We start from the raw sequence: 27,997 nt of genomic DNA, 5'->3' as shown, positions 1-27,997 counted from the left end.
TTACTTAGTCATTTGATGGGTCTACCTACGTTGGTTTACAAGCCCAATATGGTATTTAATAGCCCATGGTATTTTTTATGGTGAAACATATTTAGAGGCTTGAGGAAATCTATTAATTCTGAAACTAGAGGACCCACACGGCACAAAAATATTATCACCCTTGAGTTCCATTAACTTACGCTCTCTTGTAGACTTCAATGAATCGGGTACATAGATATAAGAATAAATGAGAGAATGACATGTTTCACATTTCGCCTTAAGCGAGGAGTGTGGAGGTGCATGGAATGCATGCTCACAACATGCCACCTCATCTATGGCAATGGGCTCATACCACAACACTATTAATCACTTGTTCAATTTGTTGAAGGGGATAATGGAATCGGTGAACTTACAAGAAAGGACCTTAAAGACTCCCACAAAAAAACTTTTTTTGCTCCTAATATCATGAATATTAAAGGAGTAGTGATGAATAGGAACCTGCATGGTGTTAATCAAGGGATAATTTTCCATCTGGGCTTGCCATTGATCACGCTCTTTCCTGTCTCTTATATACAAGTGTGATTTGCATATTCATTAGCTTCCTTATTTTAATTACAAAATATGTGGTAGAAGGCCTTGCTAGGGAAGGAATCTAAGATACTAAGAATCCTTCAAAGAAGAAGACTTAGATGGTTATTCTTAGGTAGCAAAACATTGCTTAATTGTTGAATAGTGATAAGGGAATCTCCCCAAATTGCGATCTTGGACAGTTCCCTATCCTTAGCTGGTTAAAGACGAAATAGGAGCTAGTACAATTTTTCCAGATTATTCATTCTCTTGTGAAGACCCGAGGCATAATTTATTACTTGGTTTTCCTTGGGATTCAAGAGAATTCCTCCCCCTCCTTCCACCTCGGGATTCTATTTTGAGGCTCCATCAAAGAAGGGGATCCAAATATTTTGTGTTTTCTTCCACTCTTCAAAGTTTGCATATGAAAATTAAAGTTTCTAGTTCATACCATGAGGACAACTCGAGAGGGTAGAAAAGGGAATTTGTCCCAATAGATCAACCAGAGAGTCCAACCAATGTTGCTCTTGTCAGTCTAGGAGAGGACCACACTCTCTTAATTTTGTTCTGTTGTACTCTACACAAAAGGAGAGAGATTTAAATTCCATGATTTTGGGAGGAAAATTTATGCCTTTAAAGATTGAGTTATTACAGGATAACCAAATATTCCAACAAATATACTTTGGGAGGGAGTTCCAAATCCATTTGAGAATGGGCTTCATGGAGAATAACCCCCCATATTGTTTATGCCAACTAGAAATAAAGAAAGAGAGCTTTGAAGGAAACTTCAATTGAGGATACAAAGGGTCGAAATAAAAATACCAAACCTAAGAAGCACAAGGACAAGAAAGGAAAATATGGAAAATTGATTCTTCATTCTAGTTGTAGAGGGGGAACCACAAAGGACCTTAGATGCCTCTTTTTTGATGTTTTTAGAAGTCAAATTTTTTCTTGTGAAAGAGAAGCCAACAAAAGGTGTTGACTTTAGGGATGGCATTGTTCAACCACAAACGTTTCCATTGTGAATACTTAGGGGGGACCTGCATAGAGAAAATAAGTTCTTCATAACCAACACTGATGGTGTACACATGAGATTTTCAGCCTAAGTTGTCATTTTCATCTTGGTACTAGGGTTCACATCCTATAAGAGTTTCTTTTAACTTATCCACGGTCATAATAATATTATTAGGAATACTTTCCAACTTCCAACCATACAAAAATCTAGAACCATCCCACTAGGAGATTTGAGGTGATGAAGAGATCCCTTGACTAGATAAATAGAGCTGAAGAGGCCTCAGGGAAGAATATTCTTGATGAGAGGGATGGTTTATTGTAGTTTCAAACTAGATGTTAATTCTAGTACCATTCCTTAGCATCCAACTGATATTATTTTTAATAAAACTAGACAAGGTGGAGATAAGTTTCTAGACAAGGGAGCAATGCCTTGAAGATGGAGTAAGAGATGACCTATTCTTGGAATTATTTTGTAAATATTTGGCAATGACAAACTGATCCCACCAATAATCCAGATTGGATTTGATTTTCTAGGCGACTTTAGCACCCATTGCTTGGTTCATTAGGGCAAGATCCCTAATCCCTAAACCACCATGATCTCTAGGAGCATGAACAGTGGCCCAATTGACCAAGTGAAATTTCTTAGAAGAGGATTCACAACACTCCTAGAGGAAATTTCTTATAATTTTCACAAGACTAAGGAGAATATGCTGAGAAGATAACATCACTGAGAATTGGAATAGAGGGATGGCAAAAAAAATTTCATTTATCAGAATATTCTAACTTGATAAAGTAATCCATATGGCACCCCAATAATCTAGCTTGACTTTTACTTTAGATTAAACATATTTTCATGCTTGGGGAGGATAAATTTTGAGGCAAACTGGGATACCCAATTATTTAAACTCTTTCAAATTATCAATAGTGTTGAAGCCATAAATCTCCTAAATCTGTAGCCTCTTGGATGCCGAAATATTCCAAGTAAAGATCTGGGACTTGGAAGAATTTGTAAATCCCCCTAAAGTTTCCATGAAGTTGTCCATAACCACTTTGAATCTTTTAGATATTGCAAGTGAGGTGCCTTTGAGAAGGATAGTGTCATCTGCAAACTAAGAATGTTTGGCACATTCGATGTCATGAGTGAACTAGGGACCTTGAAGGTGGCCATTTTTGCACTCACATTGTAAACGTCTAATCATAGTGCATGCAACCAAAATATAGAGAAAAGGAGAGAGCAGACACCCGTTTCATAGTCCATGAGAAGCTTTGAAGAATTGGGTGACTCTACCATTTAGCAAGGGAGTGACCCATGGGGAGCCAATGTAGATAGAAAGCCACTAGATAAAGGTATTATCAAATGCCAGTCTACCCAGAACTTTGAAAAGAAAAATTTTCATGACTCTCTCAAAGACATTAGCCATATCGAATTCGATAGACATCCCCTTGTCCCCTCGTGATCTACACGAGAGAATGGATTCTTTAACAAGAATGATATTGTCAAGTATTTGCCTCCATGGTAAAAAAATCACCTTGATTATTTGATAAGATGGAGGGGAGAAGCTTTTTTAGTCTTTCAACAAGAATTTTAGAAATGAATTTGTAAGGGACGTTGCCCAAGGAGATGACCTTGAATATGTTGAAGGAGGAGAGGTTTTTTTCCTTGGGAATCAGAGCGAGGAACAAAAAATTGATCCCACCTCCTATGAAGCCTTGCTTCAAAGAGTATTAAATAATTTTGTAAAGGCCCCACTTGATTATATCAAGAATTTCTAATAGAAATTCATAGTAAACCCATCTAGGCATAGGGCTTTGTCCGGATGAAATGAGAAAATGATACGGTGAATTTCTTCTTTAAATGGAGGGAGAGTAAGTTGGTGGTTCATAGCTTCAGAAATCAATTGTAGATTTGATCTAACATATAGGCTTCAAATTCTTTATAGGGTTAGTCGCTTTGAGTGTAGAGATTGTTTAAGTAAGCCTCTAATTCCTCCTTCATCTAATAAAAATCTCCCACCTGGATCTCGTTCACCATAATCCTGAATTGTGTTTTTTCTCTCCCAATTTTTAGCCTGTTTTTGGAAAAATTTGGTGTTTCTATCTCCCACTTGAAGCCACATTCTTCTAGACATTAGTATCTAATGTTATTCCTCTTCTTTCAACAAAGAGTGGTATTTATCAAACATGGATCTATCCTCAATCAAAATTTCTAAGGAAACAAGTTCACTTTCCATAGAGGAGTGGAGCAAGTCGATTGTAAGGTCCCACCCTTACCAACCATTAGTTTTATATTAACGCTGACTCAAAATGCGATATTATTTTATTTTGTTTTATTTTAAGACGTAAAAGTTAATGCAAGGTCAGATATATATATATATATATATATATATATATATCTATATATATATATATATATATATATATATATATATATATATATATATATATATATATATATTATATTGGTATTCTTTACACTACACACTAATTTCTACTAACTAACTAACCCATGGTAATTTTAATCTTCTCACCAAATCTATAGGGTCATGGTTCGTCAAGATCCAAAACTTACAACCATGCCTTGAAATCACATTTAAATGATAGAGTCTTTAGTGGGATAAATAATATCAATCTTTACAAACCACAATTTCCAATAACATGATTGTTATTGCAATTAAATGTGTTTAACAGTGACTAATTTGATTTTGTTCTAAATAATATGCCTATGAATTATTTGGTAAAAGAAAGGAAAGAAAAACAAGATAATTCAACTTCTAAAGGAGTGGTTTCCAATGCTTATGAATTCATATGTGAGCTAGCAATTACAACAATTCACCTACCCAATTTGACTTCAATGGATTTTTAATTCAATGGAATCATCATGATTATTCATTGAGGTATTTCCAAAAACAACTTGGTTGCAAATCCTAAATTCACTTAGTCATATTTATAGACAATTCATAGATGTAATTAGCTACAACCATTGAAGCATTATGCCAAACAGTTGGAAAACATGAAATTTACAACCTTTGAGGCATTTTGTCAAACACTTACAACCATAACCCTTAAGGCGAGTTCACTACAATTAACTAACATGAATCTAAGATTACATAATTGATTTTTCATTGTCAGTAATGCCAATAAGTGAACCTAATACCTAAGTAGAAATATCATCCATCTTCATTGTTGCATATACAAAAATTTAAGCACATAAATGACTATAAACATTTAAGCAATTTTACAAACAGCTCGCAGTGATGTAGCTACAACCATTGGAGAATTTTGAGCAATGGTTAGTAGTCACAAAGCAAGTTTCTAACTATTAAACTGTCAAAAAAGAAGTCACAAGTTATTTAAACTATCAATGTATTAACCACTGAGACTTTAAAACAAGAATTCCAAGTTTATATAACAGGTTGGTTTCATAAATAGATATTACCAGGTAAATCAAAACTAAAAAAAACATTGAAACAAACCTTAAACTATCAATGTATTAACCATTGAGACTTTAAAACAATAATTCCAAGTTTATATAACAGGTTGGTTTCATAAATAGAGATTACCAGGTAAATCACAGCTAAAAAAAAAAAAGTGAAACAAATCACCAGGAAGCAACAACAAATCTATAAAATATACCTTCTTACATAACCAGATTCTGAAACTCTGGTTTTTGAAATGAAAGTTGGGGTGACATTGCCTTGAGGCACCAATACCCCATGAAGTTAAAATGAAATGAAACAGAAATTCCCAGAAACACGATTCTTTAAAACCACAACCAAAAACAAATTCCTACTATCTCATTTATCACTTTCATCAAACATATAATGTGCAAAATTATCTACAGTTGTAAGAAGAGAAGGAGAGACCAAATTTATGCTACTAATATGTTTTCATATAACTCATGGCATCCTGAATTCTTCAGCCACTAAGACATGATGTCAATCAACTTGGAATGAAACTGTACAAAAAAAACTTACATAAAATAAACTACAATTATTGCAAAATTCCTTCAACATTTAGTGTGTAGCATTTGATATACATCTAATTTCACTCAACAACCAAATAATAAAAAACCACGTATTGAACTACAAAAGGAAACACAATATAATGTTGTCAACATATGTGGCAGTGAATTTATACAACTCAAAAAGGTGGGAGTATGCTCCAGCTCCAATATCCTTACCAACTCATTGTGAACCACCTGGTTTTCCTGCCAACCATATCCAGGAAGAACTTCTTCCCCTGGAACACACAAGCTACAAAAGCTCATAAGCAGTACCAAAAGGCAACAGTAGAGAGATTTTCAAGGCGAACTAAGGAAGCAAGTTTTCACTTTCTCTCAACACCTCTCATGACCAACCTCAATAGCTATAGATCTTAGGATTTTAGTAAGAATTTCATATTTAATTTGGAAGAAATTGGCTACTCTCCCTATCTCTCCCTCTCACCATTTTCCTCAAGTCTCTTCCACTCTTGGCATCATAATCCACCCCCAAGTGAGAATACATGAGACTCATATATAGGAGGAGCAACCAATTCTTGTCATAAAGGAGGAGTAATGTACATGCATTGGATTCCATTTAGACGAGTGTAATTTATGCCATTAAGGAGAGGTATGCATGCCTTAGTTAAGGAGAGTGTAACATATGCATTAAAGAGAAGATAAGAGGAATATTTTATGACATATCTTTAATGAGTGAAAAGGAATATGTCATTCTTTGATGAGTGCATAAAATAGAGTGTAATGTATTATTTAAAAGAGAGAGAGAGAGTTACATAGAGCCATGAGAGTCATGAAGGAGAGGTGTGAATTGATTGAGGAGATGAAATTGACTTGTAATTACATTTTAATAATAATATAATAGTCTCATAAAGGATAATAATAATATTAATAATATTGAGGATTCAGTCAAGATTTAACTATTAAGATTGGTTAATGATAAGTTAGGAGGTTTTTCTTCAACTACACTCAATTACCAATTTATGCAAGGCAATTTACTAGGAAAGTCGTGCTTGGGATGATGGACATGACTTTCTCTTTTTAGAAAGTCATTCCAGAATTGTAAGAATGAAATTTTATTAAGGAAATTCATCCATGAGTGGTATTTTTCTTCTGGAGAATAGGGATTCCGCACCCCTATTTCATGCATCTCTGTGCCTTAGTAGATTAAGGACTCTGCACCCTGATCTACTCAAAAGATCCAAGATTCCATAACTTGGTATTTTTAAATATTCAAGATTCTATGCCCTAAATATACAAGACTCCACGTCTTTATCTTTCTTGGATTTAGGACTCCACACCCTAATTTCCATGCCCTCTCATCTACGGTGCTTTAAAACTCTATGTTTCTCCTTATGGTACTGATTGTGAGCTTTTACCCATCTGATGGTTTGCTTCTAAGGTCATGTTCAAAGACTTGCACACATTATAGTCTCATAGATCAAAGGAATCAAATGAATATCATAATGAAATTAACTTAATCACAAATTTACCGAGAATGATGCATGACTTCTGCAATCATTTTGGTTTTGAAGAAATGACTTCCACAATCATTCATAATTGAACATCCTTGTTGGAAAATGACTAGGTACCCTACCACATCCTGCTTAGTACAGTATTAGACATATATAATCACACAAATGATGTATCATCCATAAATCATATTTAACCATCTATTCCACATAACCATGAGCATCCATAGGTCTATGCGTCTCAACCTTGGATCACCATCCATGTCATGCACCTGCTTCATAAATCATATGCAAAAAGAGAAACATATGTATAACATTTACTTAATCAAAACCGTCTAGTACAGATAATCAAAGATACCACACATAAGAGGAAATATAACTATATAAAACATTGTTCCCCAATCCAGTGATCAATTTGCCATACATAAAGATAAAAGGAAATATAACTATGTATATAAAACACTATTCCTCAATCAAGTGATCAATCTGTCATATATATAACTCATCAAAATCACCCTTGATAGGAGTGGAAAAACTATACTAGGAAAAAAAAATAGGACACTGCATCGATTTTTTTTTCTATTTCTTGAATAGGTTCTTTTTTTTTCCCGTAGAAAAAGTCGTAATTTTATTCATAAGATAAAATTACATTTTGTAGATGCTAAAAGCATATGCCAAGGTACTGATCCAGTTTTCACATAAACCAAAGGAATAAAAAAAATGAAATGTAAACTATGCTTTTCTCCCTTTCTTTTTCTCCACCTTTCACCATCCCCTAGAATTGGGGGTAGTGGTTACTATGGAGAGATAACCCTTGTCCGACTCAGATCCTTCTGATCCATGAGTTCTCTTGTTGACGTATATTTCATTTCCTGTTGTCTGGAGGTCTTGTTTTTGTAGAGGGTTGTTGGGGGCTTCCTCTTGCTTTTGCATGTTGAGCTGGATTTTTTGTTCATCCTTTTCTGCTTTGAATTCTTGGTGTCTACTACATATTCTTCTTCATTCAGTGGCTTTGTGTTTTGCCATCCTTTAGGCTTCCTCTGTTGCTTCTTGTTCTAGTTGGGAGTGTTCCTTACCTCTGGACAAGCACTGAGGAGGTGGTCTATCTGTAAACATCCTTGACATCGAAATGTTTTGTTCTCATAATCCAAGGATTGTGCCCACTGAGTGTTGTTAAAGTTCAGTATTATACTTTTTGGTAATCCTTGGTTGAGATCTACTTCGACACATATTCTGGCGAAGGTAAATATTCCTTTTGCCAGTCTGTTGTCATAAATATTTAGGAATTTCCCCACGGTATTCCGAATTGCAATAAAGACCTTGTGATGCCAGAAGTGTAATGGAGGTTATACAACCTGACCCAGACAGGCATCTTTGATACCACCATTGTATTGGCGTCGAAATCTGGAAACCATGGTGTGACGTAGAGCCCTGCGCTGCCCCAGAACCATGGCCCCTTGTGAAGGATGTGTTCCTTTTCCTGTTCTGTGTTGAACCTTACTATTAAAAAACCCTTAGGGCATAAGTAGATTTCACAATTTGGTGTCCAGGTGGTGTGAATCCAGTGGTGCAGATCACCTGATTTGGGCCAATAACCGTTGAATCTATAGATAACAGAGTGAGAAAATAAATCTGAGTACAAATCATTTACCTCAAGCATTGCAATCATGAGAGCAGGATTATCAGTTTTTTGTTCAACTATGTAGGGCCAGGGAAGAACAGGGGTTGGTGTCGGATTGGCTTGAGCTTTCCCTTTACCCTACATAGCGTCCTTGAAGGAGCTAGTGTTCTTGGAGCTTGTATTCTTTGAGATGTTTCAAGAACATCCACCTCGCAGGCAGAGGTTGATGATGATGGTCAAGTTTGTAGTTATGCCGTAATCCTGAAGGATGTAGTTGTCCTGTAAGCTGCACCCGATGTAGATCAGATTTTTCCCCTGTACTGGTATGCCGAGAAGGTTTTGTATTTTATTCCGTAATTCCTGGATGCTGCTGCCCCTCCATAACCTCAAGCAATAACTCCTACCTTCCCGTGTTTTTATGAAGAGCTGTGCGAGATACGCCTCTATAGTGTTTGAGTCTAATTGTGTTTTCCCCTGATCCATTTACTAAATCAACCCATTCCCAAACCCAATATATTCGCCATTCAAACAATGCTCCTCTGCGTTTTTGGCCAGGGTGTCAGAGTGTAGGGGAGTCATGTTGAAGGTGTGCCCCCAGATCTAGATTTTGTGCAGGCTACGTATTCGTCTAAGTATCTGATCTGGTGGTTCAGTAGCAGATCTGGGCCACTATATACCTTCCGTGGTCAGGATGCTCGATCCAGATCTATGGATTGGCCTTGCAAAAATGCCTTGGACAAGTTCGAGAATAAAGGGAGGATATGTGAAATACAAATTGACCCTTACCACAAAGGTGATGCCTTGAAGTCTGCTTGATCCGGTCCTGTTAGCACTCAAGTGTCCCACCTGCCACTTGGCTGCCTCAGAGATCTGTAAACTTAGATCTGGGCTATTTTCCTCAACGTACTCCTTTGCGACTGTCGTCCAGTGCTTGATGGTGTACTCGCAGAAGGAAGAAATGGTTTGCCGGAGATCAATAGGGTGCGCGACCATTTGAGTGGCCCTGATGAGGCCAACAAAAAGATATATCTCGCCCTTCCAGTCACCGTTTTAGGCATATTGGTCGTCAGATGAGAGATCCCTGCTCTGGCCAGTTCGTCTGCCTCTAGTCAGGCGGCCGCATGGGTTTCCTTGGTTCCCCGGGTCCTTGGTTGAATCTTTCAGGAGGATCGACATGCTGGTTGCCAAGATCATTCCCCAGAGGTCAATCTTGGGAGCAATGACAGTTTCTGTTGTGGTAAACTCCTTTCTTGCACCACGCCAAACTTGTGTATTTTCCATAGCTCCTGATCCATGATTTTTCACCGTTACCAAATTCTTGAATAGCTTCTTATTTGGCAGGAAGAGAGGATTTTAATCCTAATTTGATACAAGCCTTTAGCCAGTTAATTTTCCTTTCCTAGATCTTAATAAGGATGCCTTCCACCCATGGGAGCTAGGACTGAGTGACCACCTCATGAAATTCGGGGAGTTGGAACCTTAAAGGGTTTCATCTAAAAGGAATATTACCATAATTAAGAAGGGGTACGGGTCATGGCAAGACAAATAGGGTGATGATCAGAATCATTCCACGAGAGGATATCAAATTTGAGGGAGAGATTACAACACAAAAAATCATCAAAGATGAGGAAGTGATCTAACCTAGCCACGATATGATTCGGACCCACTCTTTTATTATTCCACATATAGTTGAGTCCTGAGGGTTTAATGTCCATTAATTTAGATTGACTAAGAAGATCCTCCATATGCTCTTGGAAAGGGTACAAGCAAATCCCCTATCTTTTCCAAGTTGTGTGATGTAGTATTGAAATCCCCCCCCGCAAATGCTAAAAGCTTTGAACACAGAGTCCCTTAGGCCTTGAAGAATGATCCATCATTATTTTTTTTCACGAAAATTAACCAACATGTAAATATTGATGACAAAATATACCTAATTTGAAGAAAGGTCAGGAAAAGAGGTAGCAAGTCAATGGAGATTTTGGAGAGATTTTAAATGATGGACCTAGATTGAATCCCATAGAGTGCATATTCCTCTCCAAGCGCCTCTTGCACTGACTGAGATAATGTTGCTTCCATTCCATAATTGATGTTGCTCAGTTAAGATTTCTTTTTCTTCTAGTTTAGTCTCCTGCAATAGAGCAATTGAGGATCTTTCTTTTATAATAAGAGATTTTACATCCGACCTTCTTTCTTCAAACTCCAACTCCCTACAATTCTAGGAGAGGACAATTGTTGTTTAGTCCTTGAAGGTGGTGCCCCCATGAGGGAGAAAGTGATCATATTTCTCTTATTTGCCTCCCATATCTCCCAATTCAATGTTTTCTAGAGTGGCATGATGTCCAAGTTCCTTCTCCTTCTCGGTTTGTTCCATTCTTATTTCTTTGTTTGTCTTTCTACCAGAGTGACGAGTTTGATGATCCTTCTCTATAGCCTTGTATACTTTTGATTTCTCGTCAGCTAATATTTCAAATGCAACTAAAACAATACCTTCCCGTGATGAAAGGAATTCTTCTTCCTCTTAGAAAGAGTTGTCTTGAATGGCTTCATGTTCTTCGTTAGATTTTGTGTTGGTCAATGGTTCTAGAGGTACTTGGGAGATCGATGGATTACTAGGAGGATCTACATTAGTAAGGACTTGATGTGGGATATCCCCTTATTTTTATATGTTATTAAGAGCATCAAACTTATTATTAGTGCCTCCAATATTGTTTGACTTGCTCGTCCCTTCTCCATTATCACTAGATTTATTTTTGGGGGAGTTAGGACCATATCCTCTTTGTTGGGCTAGATTGATCTGTCAATTTGCAGGGGTTTTCTGCTCATGAGAACCTTTCTTCCTCTTTTCATATGGCCACTGATCTCCAGATTCACATTGCTTTTCCTAAACCTCCCTTTTTTTGGGACAATTTTTAGCGAAGTGACTGTAATCATGACAAATTTTTCATTTGAATGAGAGTTGAACGTAATCCACCTTCTAGATATGAGTATATATATCTAGGCTAAGGTCGATTGCAGTTGTTAAACCCTTATCAAGATCAACCTCAACACAATCCGAGCACAGGACAAGAGCCCATTGCGGAGTTCGACATAGTTGATATATTTCCCAAGAGTATTACCAATTCTTCTAAAGGTGGCATCATTTGAACAATACAAGGGAAGGAAGGGAAACTTTACCCAGAATGACACCATGGAGGGGACATCACAATAAGGATTGAAATTAGGCCTCTAGTGCTCTAAATAAATCCCTTGCACTACCATGAAATAAGGGCCACTCCAAAAGATCATATCTCAATTATATTTGTTCTCAAAGAAGAAGATAAAAAAATCCTTGTAGTAGAAGGAGGTGACCCCACCATTGATCAAATGTTTCCAATTATTCACTACCCATTGTCAAACGAATGTAGGGGAACGCCGAAATCCCATAAATTGTCCCACGAAACCCTGATCTTCTAGTTGGAGAGCACATAACTAGGCACGAGGTGTTGAAACGTCCACTTTCGAGATCTCATCCAACTTCATGACGAACCAATAGGAGGAGAGTTTTTGAAACTTATGGCCATATGAAACCAAAGAGTTGAAGATAGCAATCTCCTAGTCCAATCGAGAAGGGGAGGCTAGGCTTGCCATGATTGACCACCCAACATAGACGAGCACCCCTAAGCACATATTTAATAGCCCATTAAATGATCTAGATGTCGACTATAAAAGAGGGCACACATCAACCGATAAGTGACGGAAGGAAAGAAAGAAGGAGGTATATAAGGAAGAATGCTCGAGGCCACAGGGCCACCTATATTAATGGTTTTTATGCCAATAGGTGTGTCTATTTCAGAATAGGTCTTCCATAATTTTAATTTAATTATCAGTAACTATTAGGTGGATGATAGAGATTTTACCTCCATGAAATATATTGGAATACTCATAGTAGTATTCATAGATGAAGGTTAACATTTATCTTCAAATTAGTTATTCTCTTTTAATTAATTTGTCTCAAATTAATTAATTAAAAAAATGTCATATCAACACATGTTATGTTGGGCATGTGGTATTGATAAGCCATGTTATTGTAATAAGAGCTATTTACAAGTTAAAAATATCCAAGGTAAAGTGAGGGTGAATCTTCATTGTTAACAATATTATTACCTATTTTTTTAAATGTATATATGTTTAACTCATATAATAAAACTTTTTATAATTATAAAATTTAAAATAAAGTCATAATTTAATTGGTTTTGTTTTTTGTTTGTTTCTATTTTTTGTTTTTAAATTTGCGTAATATGAGGTGTATCATGGGGTAAGTGTTGATGTCTATTGGCATTTACCCACCATTTAATTTATATGATTGGACTAGCTTATTCCTATATTTGGATGGTTCTTTATGATGCCTAGTTTTGTCCATATGGGCTTGTAATATTTGATGATGCTTACATTTGTCCATATGCACTTGTGATATTTTTACTAGTTTAATTTATATGAGTGTACTAATTTATTTGTATATTTGGATGGTTCTTTATGATGCTTAGTTTTGTCCATATGTGCTTGTGATATTTGATGATTCTTACATTTGTCCATACACATTTATGATATTTTTACTTGTTATTTAATTTATATGATTGTACTAATTTATTATTATATTTGAATGGTTCTTTACATTATTTAATTTTATGCATTATATTTGAATGGTTCTTTATGATATTTAATTTTATGCATATCCACTTGAAATAATTTTTACTTGCCATTTAATTTTATTCTACCATACTTAATTTTATCCATATACACTTGTGATACTTTTCCCTTGATATAACAATTATTTTTAAGTATTATTATTTCACGTTATTGATTATTCCCTTGACTTAACAACTATTTTTAAGTATTATTATTTCACGTTATTAATTATTTTTTATTCCCAGATTGAAAACCTGTTTATGATGCTTAGCTTTGTCAATATGCTAAGTGCGAGACCATTTTAACCACTATAATTTTAACAGGAGCACAATACTCGGAGCATTTATTTTTACCTTAATTGATATAACCATTTTTTTTTTGCCTATTTTTATTTTATGGTATTACTGATTTTTATACCTACAATTGAATGTTTATTTATAGTATTTAGCTTTATCCATGCGATAAATCTAATACATTTTGGACTATTAAAATCCTATTATTAATGATATTTTATATGATATAATTTTTCCCTGTTGGGTGAAATTGAATTGACTTGTCAATGATGTGATTCTATATTAATATTTCAAAAATATAATGTTTAAAAAAAATGACCATAACATTATGGTATTTTATATATATTCTTCTGACGATATGGTATTTTATATTATGTGCGTTTGATTAGCTTAACGCTGGCAGTGACACTCTTACGGTGAAAGCTGCAGAAACTGGAAACGTTACAGAATGCTACCCTGTTTTACAGGGTGGTCGTTGATCCGAAATACCATCAGCTTTATTATGGGGAGTATTAATTCCAGTGCTCAACCTGCCAGTTCATTTCAGTGCTTTTCCAGTAGGCTGGAATAAACCTTGAATGAACTGGCGTTGTTGAGCAGTGGTGTTGTCTCGCGATAAGCTTCATCCAAATATTTTTCCATTTTTACATTAAGTTTGTTTGAAAGTTGAATAGTTGTTTGTCGAGTTAGAATTCAACAAATATGTCTGTAAATGAAATTTATTGTTTACATCTGATAACATAGGTAAAGTTACTGGATTATTAGAATTGTGTTTATTTTTGTGAATTATAAGTTATCAGTTTAAATCTATTTTAATTAGAAATTTATCAAGTTTCGAAGCTTAAAATCTCTCAAGTTATAAAATTTGAAAAAAACTTATACTTTGACAGATTCAGTTCTATTAATAAATCCAAAATTAAAATATATATTTTGCAAACTATTAAATATACTAATTTTTTTTGAATTGCTATCGCCTAAATTCCATTAAATATTATTTAGGCTCAGTAAAAAACAATTAGTGTCAGCAAGGTAGTTTCCAGTGTTTTTGGAAAAGCAAAAGAAAACATCAAAAGGAAAGGCATAGAACAATATTGTGTCACCGCATGTATTTTGATGGGTAGGCGAAGGTGTTCATAATTTTGTTAGGGATTTTGTTTAATGTTAAACATTATTATTTGGAATTTTGATCCAAGTTCTTTGCAACAACCAGATTTTGAGGTCATTTAAAAGAATGAAATTTGATTTCTGAATGCCCTTTATACAGCGCTTCATGATCGTTTTAATTGTATCATCGGGAGGCTCTGCAGGGCTTTGTGATTAGGAATGGACGGTGTACGTATATTTTTGGTCGCCACCGAACTCTTCCAAAAAAAGGTACCCACATTTAACTCGACTGGCGTTGCATGAACCGGACTGTGTACGTATTTTTGGCTGGCACCAATTACCATAAATGTTAGTCACATCAAACTAATGGCGCTGGCTACTGGATTTTTTATAATCTAATATGTGGGATTGTTTAACATATATTTCCTTTACCTAAATAGTATGTTTAACTTTCCTAGTTAGCCGCTTTATGTTAATTATAGCATTACAACTTTTTAAAAATTCTGCTTACGGATATTGTTCCTCATATTCTACTTATAATTCCTCATGTATATCTTTTGGCACAGTTCTGATTGTTATTTAGTGTCTTTGTCACATCGCTATAGCATTCCAACTTAACTGTAAAAAGAAAGAAAAATAATGACCATCGCTATTTAAAATTTAAAATTTAAAATTGTTATTTTTTGTTAGGTTTAAATGAACTAGTGGCTAGTGACATTTCTCCTTTTTAATGGAATATTTTCTGACTTTTTAAAGCATTTGAATATGTGCTTTATTTAATAAATTAAATGATTATGATTTTTTTGGTATTTTGTTTTGGTCAATTTTGCTAAAATCCAATAGAAATTTTAAAGAATTATAAATTTAAATTATTTAATTTGCAAAATTGGAATAGGTATTTTATTGTGCCAAATATATTTATATATTAAAAAGTGCACTTTAAACAAGAATGAATCACAATTTTGCTTAAAATTTTAGCTAAAAAAAGCATTTCCTCTATTAGTTAGACTAGGCCCTTTGAATATATGTAATACTAAGTGCTTGAAACCATCATTCTTGACCTAACAACCTTGACCCTTTCAACTAGAGAAGTTTAGATAACAATACCATGTTTAAACTTCATTGCCTCAATGTTGACCTAATAACCTTGAATCTTTCACCTAGCCAAGTTTATCTAGCAATCTCCCCTTTAGACGTGATTGGGGAAAACCATTACTCTTGGACAAACAATATTGACCACCATTGTTGACGTAACAACCTTGAATCTTTCACTCAATGAAGTTTACCTAAAGATCTTCGCTTTAAATTTTATTAGGCAAATTCTTTGGATTGAATCTGCAAAACACACATGCTCTCCTCCCCTATCACCTAGGTATACCTTTATGAAGGAATAACTCCTACTTGTGATAGAAATAAGTGAAGTCGAGGATAAAGATTTGATGAGAAAATAGCTATAGAGTTGATTGAACTCATTACACCAACCAACATTTACAAAATTTTAATTTAATTATCAATAATTAGATGTATAATAAGGATTGAACTAGCTAAGTAGGTCAAGTTGGTGGAAGTCTCCCCAACCAAGTAGTTAGCCTTTTCTCACTAGAGGTAAGTTCGATTCTAGGTGTAAGGCCCCTTATGGTTGGCTAATTAGTAGAATTACCACCCAAAAAAAAAACAAAAAAAACAAAAAAACAAAACAAAACAATATTTAATAATAATCATATTTCAAATTATGATTAATAATAATAATTTAAAAATAATTACCAACAAGAAAGAAAAATAGACTATTCCTCTCAAATTATTACTAACAAGAAAGGTAAACTACTCCTCTCTCAATGGGGTTTATAAATCCAAAACCAATCTCAAGATTTTACTTGGACAATGTAATGTTAAATTTTTTTAAATTTATTTTTTCTAAACAAATCAAAAAAACGTTTATAATCTAATATAAATATATTTTAATATAAATTTAAATTAATTAAAAATATATAAAATTTATTATTATAATTTTAAATAAATTATTATTCTTTTCCAAAAATTTTATAAAATTTTATAAGAGTTGTAATTATAAGTTTTAATTTTTAAATAAAATAAAATTATTTAAATGTATACAAAATAACAAATCAAAATGAGAATTTAACTTTCCATAAATATATAAACTCAAAAAACTGAACTTTATCCGCAAGTGAAGAGCTCACCACTATTAAAGGTCACGCACGCCAAATATTATGGTAAGACTCAACTCTTTCGCGGCACTTTAAATTAATCATAAATAGAAGTCTGTTAAGTGTCGATATAGTATGTAATATGATGTTTACTAAATGTGATTAATATATACTATATGTGATATGTTTTTTTTTGTTTTTTAAGACTAATCTATGTACTCACGGGGATTTGAACCGGTGACTTATTGCAAGGGGATTTGAACCGGTGACTTATCGCAAAGAGTGCTTTAACAACGCACCTATTCACCGTCAATCCAAAATCCCGTGAGAAATATATATTAATGGTTAAGTGGTGGTATAATATGCAATATAATGCTTACTAAATGCGATTAATATATATTATATTTGATCGACATATATTAATGGATATTATTATTTTATAATATTATTTATGATGTAATGTTATTTAACTAGTTTAGATTTATTTAATTTTGGATCTATTATGCACAAGAGGGGTCAAATTCCTCGAGGTGTAAATTTTTCCTCAAATTCGAAATAACTATATAAAACATTTGAATTAATTATTTTTTTAGATTTTTTGAAATTTTTATTTTGGCCAACATGAGAAAAATTTCAACTTCGATGACAGATTGACAGGTTTGGGTTACACATTTTAATGGGTTGTAGTGAGAAAAATTTCAACTTTGATGACACACAGACATGGTTACACATCTTACTGGCTTGTAGAATGGGCCTCTCGAACCAATAATTTGTATAATAATGTTATAATTACATTAAATAAATGTGAAAAGTTTAATATAGATTTAGAGACGTAAAGTACTTAATATATAAAATTAGGAAGAAAAAAAGTTTGGAAAATGCGATAATCCTTTGTTTATGATAAAAAAAAACAATTGTTATAAGTGTCGAATGAGAGAAACTATTGAAATTAAGAAACATCCTAACAATATTAAGAGAGATACTTTCCTTGAAATTAATAACAATTAGCTTCCCATGCTTTACAAAAAGCTCTATTAATACTTTTTTTCCCTTCCCATTCTTCACATCTTTCCCCTTTCCCCCATTTCTCCCCCATTTGACTTTTTTCTTCTTATTCCCCCTTTTCCTTATCTAATTTTTTTTATGCTACCTTTATATTATCCATATGGTTAATCTTATATATGCTTTCCTTCATATTAATTATAATTAAAAAAACTCCTCTCAATCCCTTATTATCAACATCCCTTAATATTAATAATCTCCAATATCCTATAACAAAAATAAATTAATTTCCAATCAACATATATAAATTATAAATTATTATTAGTTTCCTATAACAATTATTAATTATTATACTTCTCAATTATTTAACATTAACCTTAATAATATAATACTATTTAATTAATATCCATTCTTATTATTGAAGAAAAACCTTATATTAATTTTATTAATCTTATTCTTTTTTCTTTTATTACATATTATCCCATCATATATTATTATATGCTTCATAATTAAACTATATGACAATCTTCTTTTCCCTTTAATTTGTTTTTAGTCCCTTGTAGTTCTATTATCTTTGCTCATCATACCCACTCAAAGTCTTGACTATGAAACCAGTTAGTAGTTCCGAAATTCTACATGTGTGAATCTTCCTTTTCTAATCAAAACACCTACCATAGAAACTTGAATACTGCAAAAAAATTTCCTGTCAATATAATTAAATATTAATATAAATAAAAATATCTATTAGCATTTAAATAAATATAATAATACCATATATATTAAAATATACATTTTAAAATTTAAATGCTTTAAATTCATTTTCCCTAATTTTTAGGTCGAAATTGCCTATATGGTTTTTATTATTAATATTCAAATTTAATTTTATATATTCCAACATTTATTATTATTTATTATGCCTGATTGTATATTGTTTATGAACTATATAATATTTAAACATGAGAATATTAAATATGAATATTTGTCCATCGAATTAAATAACATTCAATGCAATATTGTCCTTCGGAATTAAAAGCAATTTAAATCTAACTAACACGGACAGTAAACAAGCGCAGTGACATTTTTCAGTGGTGGTTGATGATATATTAATGGTGACCTGTGCGCTGAGTTGTTTGTTTGTTTTTTTAATGAAGAATTATTTATTATTATTAGGACTGTGAAAACTGAAGTTTAATAAAGATTCTGAGTCTTTCGAGGTTAGATTAGATGCACATTAAGATAGTGTAATGGGCATGAAAATGATTTTTTCATGAAATTTGAATCAGTGATTTAAAAAAGCTAAATTTATATTAACAAGTTGATTTACAATTAATAAGTACTTATCATTAAATTTGAATCAGTGATTTAATAAGAAAAGACTAAATCTACACTAATTAATTGATTTACACTTCAAGGGTACTTATCAAGCGGGTGCTTATGAACTGTGAGCTGAGTTTATCAAGTTGGAACTGGTAAGCAGGCTTTAAAATTGATGCTCGTTTAGATGTTTTTATTGTTTTTAGCTGTAAAATACAGTTTATCTCAAAATAAACGCATCAATGTTAACTAGCTAATAATTGTAAAACATGTTATAATAACTGGCATATCCAAAAATTACAAATTTCGAATTATACATACATACATATATAGATATACATATTTTTGACCAGGTCCTCAATTGTTGCACCCTGTCGGTACTCTTCATTACGTTTGATTCAATAAGACACCAACCACGCAAAAATGGTAATAGTTCCACTGTCCCAGCTCCGACTCCCCAGTCCCATCCAACACAATTTAAGAGTTCCCTCACTGAATCATTATGTCAAGCAAGAAATAAATTATTTTTTGAACTCCTCGATTTTATGCAAGCGCTGGAACAAAATTTTGAACTATCTTTAAGAAAACTTCCCCGGAGCGCTCAACACCACAGAGATACAGAGAAGGCAAGAACTCCAAGGTTGACGTTTCAATTCAGCACAGAAATGGCTTGTTCCTTCATAATGTACATTATAATGGGAGCTAGCGCTGCATCTGTTACAATGGACTCTGAAGATTATCAATGGATTTCGCCTCCCAAGCGTCGAGGAGTCACCTGTAACGCAAATCAAGGGGTTAGGATTTTGAGAGAGTTTCTTAGAATCTTAATACCAAATTTTGCCAGAGAATAATTTATATGTTGATAAAATATTAATAAATTTGTACTTTCCATGTTCCTTTACATGTAAAGCTGGCATTAGGCAGGCTTGTGTTTCCTTGAATGTTGAAGACGAGAAGAACATGGTCTCTTCCCTTTTTGCTAAGCTTCCCTTCTTCCATGTTCTATCATCAATGGAAACTTTGAACTGATGGTTATATACACATATCAATTTTCAAATTTGGATTCTCTTTGCAAGCCACGTGTCACGACCCTGCTACTTTTACCATAAAAAAAAAACTTTGTTATGTCCTACCTTCCATTTTACCATGGTTAGGATACATTTGTTTCGCACGAGTATATGACTTTGTATAAACGTGGATTATGATTTATGGCTCACACACCTTAATCGATATTCTTTAACATATGTTACACCTCGTATGTGGTCTTACTATACATTAACTTTTTAATAACTCAACGCATGCTGGTGCATTGGTTTTCCCTCGTCCGGATGGTCATTAAACTCCAGCGCCACATGGTGAACGGTCATGGCCAGGTGGCTGCAGGCCATGTGGAGCCATGTGACCATTCTACGGTTTGTGCATTCGATAAACGTGCCATGCTCCCGCCCAAACGAACGATGAAGATTGTGTCTCCAGATCGGACGGTGAAAAATGACCTTAGGGTTTGGTTGACATATAAGTTTACCGAGTTCTTCGGTTCTGGCTCATTTGCACATTATGCATACACAGGTTTTCCGACAGACTCCACCACCATACCACTCTGCTGCTCGCACAGGTATCTTCTTATCTATGGTAAAATGTTACAGCTTACGGTTAATTCATGGCATCTACTCTCTCTCAGGTTCTAACGTTTACCTCCATACTTTGATGATTTACACAGTGCGGTGCCGTGCAGAAGGGTTTGGCTTCCATGGCGTCGACCATCTGAGGGATCTTCTGATCGACCTGCACTCCTTTCGGGTAATCCCTTCTCAGTAGTATGTCTAGACATTTAGTCAGCTTGGAATGAATGTTTGGCGGTTATTAATGACCGACGGAGCTGATGCACGGTATTTATGTGCCCAGGTCTGTTACTCTGGTTTCGAGACTTGATGTTATTCACAGGCGGCATTCTTGGCCGATTCTGTACTTTACAAACCCTTGGGTTTTAGAAGTTGTCGGTTTATGGCCACAGGCCAACCGAGGGTTTTGATATTTGGTCATGTTGTTTTACAGTCGTTTATATAAAGGATTTGCTTTACACAATGCACAGTCCATATTTCTTTGAAACTTGCTATTACTATGAGCCGGGGTTACCCGACCTGTAACGCCTGTTAGCATATTTATTTTTTCCTTACTCTACGGCCTTATGGCAATGAATGTAATATGGAATGTTTGCATCTTTTCGTGCATCTTAAGTTTATCCTTAGTTTTGTACAGACGTTCATCATCTCTGAACGAAGTTAATATATTTATATATAATTTCACAGGCATGTTTACCGTATGTATTGGTTTCATTTCTTGGGAATCATGACAAGATTCATTTGTTGCGGTCTCAGGCATCACGGCCTGCTTCCGGAACAAAGGGAGCAGGTCCAACCCTTACCGCCTATATTTTCTGGGTTTTGTATGAGGGTTTCTACTCAAGTTCGATATTCAGAAATGCATCTTAGTAAATTGTTTATGTTTATAGTTGGCGCACAGCACATCCATCTCATTTGTTTGGCATACCGGGACATTCATGTTTTAATGTTGGTTTGAGGTTTATCTGAGGGTTTACCCTGCACTACTGTACCTAAATGTTCTTTGTCAGTGTAATTATTCGGCTTTTTATTTATTAATGACCCGGCTGTTACACAGCGCTCTACCGTCTTTCTTATTATCGGTTAAGCTTCAAAAGTAATTTATGGTCTCATACCACAGGTTCATAGACATAGTGACTTTACATGCATTGCGTCATATCTATACTTGCATATGCTCTGTATCTCGCTGGTTTCTAATAATGAACTTTCTTTATTTGATTCTGGCCGCAGTATGCCACACCTCTGTTATAACTTATATTTCATCTATGAGTCTGTACGCGGTCGTTAAGAACAAGATTTTATTCTGTTAGCTGTATATTTATTTACACTCTCAGACTCAGGAATATTAACTCGTATATCTGTGTCTGTTTATTTCGGTAAAGAAAATGTCAGTTAGTGCATTTGTATATTTAATCATGGTTTCCATCTTGTCAACGAGAAGTCTCACTGTCGACTGTATATATAAATTCCACACTTTAAATATACCTGTAATCACCTCCATAAAGATAAACACAGGCACTTGTATTTGCTAACATTTCTTTTTCTAAATCAAGAATCTAGACTATTATATTCCATATGCAATCATTACCTGATTTTAAGTAAAGCTATCTAATAAGCGTACCTGGTAATCTGCTACTGTCGCTTTGCTGTAATGTTCACCTGCGGTAATCTAGCTCTTATCCTCCCAACCTCGAGAATCCACTACACTGGATCTCCCCTCCGAGCTATCTTGTAGGCCACAGCCTTTTTCAAGATTCAAGCACCACGGTGCAGGGTTATCTGGTCATAACCAGACTTAACCCAGTATTCACACTCTGCTCTCTCCTCTGGAGTCCGCCTCTGCCTGTTCCCTAACAGCCCAGAGGTTTTTCCTTTTCCACCCCTTTCTGGGTGAGAGGCAGTTGTCTCCTGTTCAGTTTCTTAACTGATTCTTTTCTTTTAATAGAAAAGGCCCCTTTGTGGAGGCTGCCATCATTCTTTCAACACATGTGTATAATAGTTCATTATATTTTCTTTTAACAAATAATAATGTCTTAATAACAAGCTGTCACCCATATTGTTTTTACCACAACAATTACCGGAAATTACAAGTTACCAGGGTTATTACATCTTCCCCCCCTAGGATTGGACATCGTCCCGATGTCCATTCTTATCAAATAAATTTGGATAGGCTTTTCTGAAAAGTTCCTCGTCTTCCCACGTAGCCTCCTCAGGGCCATAATGCTGCCACAGCACCTTAATTTGGGTAATAGCCCGTTTCCGCAGCTGCACTTCTCTCCGGTCGAGAATGCTCTGTGGTTCGACTAGGACCCCGCCTTCCGGTTCGACCTGCAAACAACCAGCACTTAATCAATTCCTCATTAAGTGTAGTGGTATAATTAAACCTAATCGGATCAATTCTTACCCGTACATCTTGCCATTGTATAACATGTCTAGGGTCATACACATATTTCTTTAGGACAGAAACATGAAACACATTGTGAATCCTAATGTGGCTGGGTAAAGCAAGTTGGTAGGCCACCGGTCCTACTCTAGCGAGAATCTGAAATGGTCCGAAATATCGGGGAGCTAGTTTAGCGCACCCGCTCCACTGCAGTGTGCTCCTTCTAGTTTGAATCCTTACAAATACATGATCACCCACTTTATATTCTGCAAATCTTCTTTTCTTATCTGCGAAACTTTTCTGTCTGTCTTGTGCAGCCTTTAGGTTTGCTCGTACTTTCTTTACCATATCTTCCATGTCCTTTAACATTTCTGGACCCAAATTCAATTTATCCTCTACCCCACTCCAACCCGAGGGTGTGCGGCATTTTCGCCCATACAAAACCTCAAAGGGACTTAGCTGGGTGGAGGTGTGATACCCATTATTGTAGGCAAATTCAATCAAATGCAAATATTCTTCCCACTGAGTAGGCTTGAGCATCACATTTGCCCTCAGCATATCTTCCAATACCTGATTGACACAATCAGTTTGTCCATCGGTTTGTGGATGATATGCTGTACTAAAATTCAGCTGGGTGCCCAACTCAGCAAACAATGTTTTCCAGAAAGTGGAGGTGAACTTCACATCACGGTCCGATATGATTACCTTTGGCATTCCATGCAGGCGGAACACATTCTGCATAAAGAGATGCGCAATTTGTACCGCCTTGTAGGTAGACTGTACGGGTATAAAGTGTGCTGCTTTACTTAGTTTATCAACTACAACCATAATAGAATCATTACCCTTCTTCGTTCGTGGTAAACTAGTTATAAAATCCATGGAGATGGTTTCCCATTTCCATTCCGGAATAGGTAGGGGCTGTAACAGTCCCGCGGGGTGTTGGTGTTCAGCCTTAATTTGCTGGCACTCCAAACATTTTGCCAAATATTCCACCACTTGCCTTTTCATTCCAGGCCAGTAATACTCTTTTTTGAGTGCCATAACCAACTTTTGATATCCTGGATGACCGGCATAATGGCTGATGTGGAATTCATCTAAGATCAGCTTCTTAAGGTCACCGGAGTTGGGTACATACATTTTTCCATTGAGATACAGCATCCCCGTGTTATCCAATGTATACCCTTGCTGTAACTTGTCATGATCAGCTTGCTGTACCTGCACTTTCAAATGCTGATATTCTGAGTCGTTGTGCGCTGCTGTTCTTATTTGTTCAACCAGCGAACTCTGCCACCGGCTGGCTGAAAGTTCACATAAATTATGAACTTTTCGACTTAAGGCATCTGCTACCCGATTTTCTTTGCCCTTTAAATGTTTTATTTCGAAGTCAAACCCACTTAGAAAATCTGCCCAACGACCTTGTCTCGCGTTCAAAGTGGGCTGATTGAAATAATGCGTTAGGCTATGATGGTCGGTTAACAGCAGAAATTTCTTTCCGAGAAGATAATGTCGCCACATTTTAAGGGCATGAATTACAGCAGTTAATTCTAAATCGTATGCAGAGTATTTCTGTTCATGTTCTTTTAATTTCCTAGATTCATAGGCTATTACCTGCCCTTCCTGCATCAATACTCCCCCCACGCCCTCTTTGCTTGCATCAGTGCACACCACGTAATCCTTATTAGGATCTGCGATTCTTAAGATGGGTGCGGTGGTGAGTAGGTGTTTCAAACGATCAAAACTCTGCTGACATTCTGCTGTCCACTTAAACGCCCTTCCTTTCTTTTGTAATGAGGTAATAGGATAGGCTATTCTCGAAAAGCCTTCCACAAATCTCCTGTAATAACCAGCTAATCCCATGAAGGACCTGATGTCCGAAACATCCTTGGGTGTAGGCCACTCCATAATAGATTTTATCTTCTCGGGATCAACCGCAATTCCCTCATTTGTAATCACATGACCCAGATATTGAATTTCTTCCTTAAAGAAATCACATTTGCTAAATTTAGCATAAAGCTGATGCTCCCGAAGAGTTTGCAACACCAATCTAAGGTGCTCCTCATGTTCCTGCTGGGAACGAGAATATATCAAAATGTCATCAATGAATATCAGTACAAACTTGTCCAAAAACTGGTGAAACACGCTATTCATCATGCACATAAAGGTGGCTGGCGCATTGGTTAAACCAAAAGGTAGCACTACGAATTCGTAGTGCCCGTAGCGTGTTCGGAAAGCAGTTTTGGCAATGTCCTCATCCTTGATCCTGATCTGATGATAACCAGATCGCAGATCAATTTTGGAAAACACCTTTGCTCCTTTCACCTGATCAAAAAGTTCATCTATTCTGGGTAGAGGATACTTGTTTTTGACCGTGAGCTTATTCAGCTGTCGGTAATCTATGCACATGCGAAAGGTCCCATCCTTCTTCTTCACGAACAATACTGGAGCTCCCCAAGGTGATACACTAGGTCGAATGTACTGCTTATCTAGCAATTCCTGGAGCTGCAACTTCAATTCCGTCAACTCTGGTATGCTCATCCGGTATGGTGCCCTCGATACTGGAGCTGCCCCTGGTACCAACTCTATAGTGAAATCTATGTCCCTTCTTGGAGGCAGACCCGGAATCTCTTCAGGAAAGACGTCTGTAAATTCCTGCACTACTGGTATGTCACTTAATGCAGACATCTTATCTTTTTGATTCGCATAGCCAACCTGTATGGCATAGATTTGACATTTCTTTCTAATACACTTAGCTAGTTGTGTTGCAGTTATAGGTCGAACCTGAACAGGACGTTTAATTCCCTGCAATTCCTGCTGCTGTTCCAAATCATCCTTGTAGTATATGGTCTTGGTTTTACAATTCACCAACGACCAGTGCTTCTCCAGCCAGTCCATACCAATAAGTATGTCATAGGAACCTAACGGAAGTATATTCAAATCTGCCTTTACAGGCTGTCCAGCTATACTAAAAGAACAGTTATTCACTTTAGCTAAAACCCGCCTTTTGGCCCCCGTAGCCAGCTGGACCAACCATGGGTTTTTAAACTTTTCTGATGGTAGCTTACAATGTTCCACTACTTTTGGACTAACGTAACTTAACGTAGCCCCTGGATCAATAAGTACAGCTACAGAAAGGTTTGAGATCTTACCTTCGAATTCCACCATGGAAGGTTGATATTCCGCTTGCCGGTCTTCTAATGCTGCATTGATCCTTGGTACACTGCGTGCCACGTCACCTACAGTGGAAGCTTCATGGATTTGAGATATCTGATCAGTTCTTTTACGCTGCGGACAGTTCCTAGCATAGTGCGGTCCCTCACATACCCAGCATTGAACTGGTGGTTTGGTTCCTTCAACCTCTGATTTAGCAGGGGGTTCACTAATCCTGTTCTCGTTTGGCTTAGGCCGGAAAGTTCCCTTACTCGTGCTTCTGTTAAACTGTCCTTTTCCAGCCCCTTTGCCACCATTTCCGTGGCTGCCTTTGTTGTTTCCAGCATTTCTGCTACCTTTTCTCTCATTCCATTTTCTGCTGGGAATTTCTCCCTTTTGTTTGTGCTGCTGGTAGCAAATTCTGGCCTTCCTAATTGCCTCATCCATAGTTCGGGGGTTGTCAAACTCGATTCGCTCTCTGATATAGGCTGGCAAACTACTCACAAACCTTTGCACCTTGGCCTTCTCCTCTTTTATGTAAGGCACATAACGCAGTAGAGAGGTAAAGCGATTTATGAATTCATCCATGGATTGTTGTCCTAGTCGTAAATCATGAAATTCTCGCGCCTTCTCATCATAAAAGCGCTCAGTTAAGTACCTCTCCTTAAAATATTTCTGAAACTTTTCCCAGGTTATGCTTTGCTCACTTACCCCCTTCACAATTTTAATTTCTTCCCACCACAAGGTGGCTTTGCCTTGCAACTGGAATATAGCCAACCGTGCCTTCAGATTTTGATCATATTCGTACAGCTGAAAATATTTATTAATATTAATCAGCCATGCTTCTGCTGCTTCCTCCTGTTCTCCATCAAAGAGTGGGGGTTTGATTTTTCGAAATTCCCCCTGTAGTTCCGTTCTCTGTCTCTTGGTAGCCTGCTGCTCTTGCACGTTATCAGAATGGTCTTCCCGCTCTTCTGAAATTTCAGGAGCATAATTCCGCTCCTCAGTGCCCCTTTGCTGTTCTGCACTGGGACTGGGTAAGGGTGGATTTTGTTTTACCGACAAGCTCTTCAATATTCTTTCCTGTTCCATAGTTAATCGTGCATTGTCTTCTCGCAAGCGTGCCATTTCACCCTTCAGTTCTTGAACGGTTTGAAGTATTGCCTGATTAGCACTGCGTGTCTCAGCACCAAGCTGAACCCACAGTCCTGTGTTGTCTGGTGGAATGCCACCAGCTCCCGGCATTTCCTCCATCTTATTGTATAACTGTCAGCTGTGGAATGTCTCAATATGTTCCTGGTATACACAAAAAGACATGATTAATGACATTGTATTGTATACATATATAAGATAATTGTTCTTTCTGTTCTTGTTGCTGTTCCAGAGGTCTCAGTTTTTGAAACCTCGCTCTGATACCACATTGTCACGACCCTGCTACTTTTACCATAAAAAAAAAACTTTGTTATGTCCTACCTTCCATTTTACCATGGTTAGGATACATTTGTTTCGCACGAGTATATGACTTTGTATAAACGTGGATTATGATTTATGGCTCACACACCTTAATCGATATTCTTTAACATATGTTACACCTCGTATGTGGTCTTACTATACATTAACTTTTTAATAACTCAACGCATGCTGGTGCATTG

At 35.9% G+C, this 27,997-nt stretch overlaps 2 protein-coding genes across 2 annotated transcripts in view; both read right to left on the bottom strand.

Moving 5' to 3' along the window:
- The window catches only part of LOC149166440 (U-box domain-containing protein 13-like), a 43,460-nt gene extending 33,817 nt beyond the window's left edge, over positions 1-9,643 (bottom strand). Inside the window, exon 1 of the mRNA XM_089430165.1 lies at positions 9,328-9,643. Coding sequence (XP_089286291.1) covers positions 9,328-9,643 — 316 coding nt within the window. The remainder of the gene's footprint in view (positions 1-9,327) is intronic.
- Positions 9,644-22,570: 12,927 nt separating this feature from the next.
- On the bottom strand, positions 22,571-27,599 carry LOC149166439 (uncharacterized). Its single transcript, XM_089430164.1, has 6 exons — positions 27,189-27,599; positions 25,659-26,972; positions 23,677-25,175; positions 23,131-23,143; positions 22,946-23,038; positions 22,571-22,723 (listed from the first exon to the last, which is right to left on the bottom strand). Exons 1-6 carry the CDS (start codon positions 27,597-27,599, stop codon positions 22,571-22,573), a joined length of 3,483 nt encoding a protein of 1,160 aa, XP_089286290.1.
- Positions 27,600-27,997: the final 398 nt, after the last annotated feature.

This window comes from Pinus tabuliformis, chromosome 5_1 (assembly GCF_031772625.1).
Source record: "Pinus tabuliformis cultivar Carrire ecotype Pingquan chromosome 5_1, CPIR1, whole genome shotgun sequence".
Taxonomy (NCBI): Eukaryota; Viridiplantae; Streptophyta; class Pinopsida; order Pinales; family Pinaceae; genus Pinus; species Pinus tabuliformis.
The sequence above is the reverse complement of the archived record's forward strand: the minus strand, read 5'-3'. Positions and strand labels throughout refer to the sequence as shown.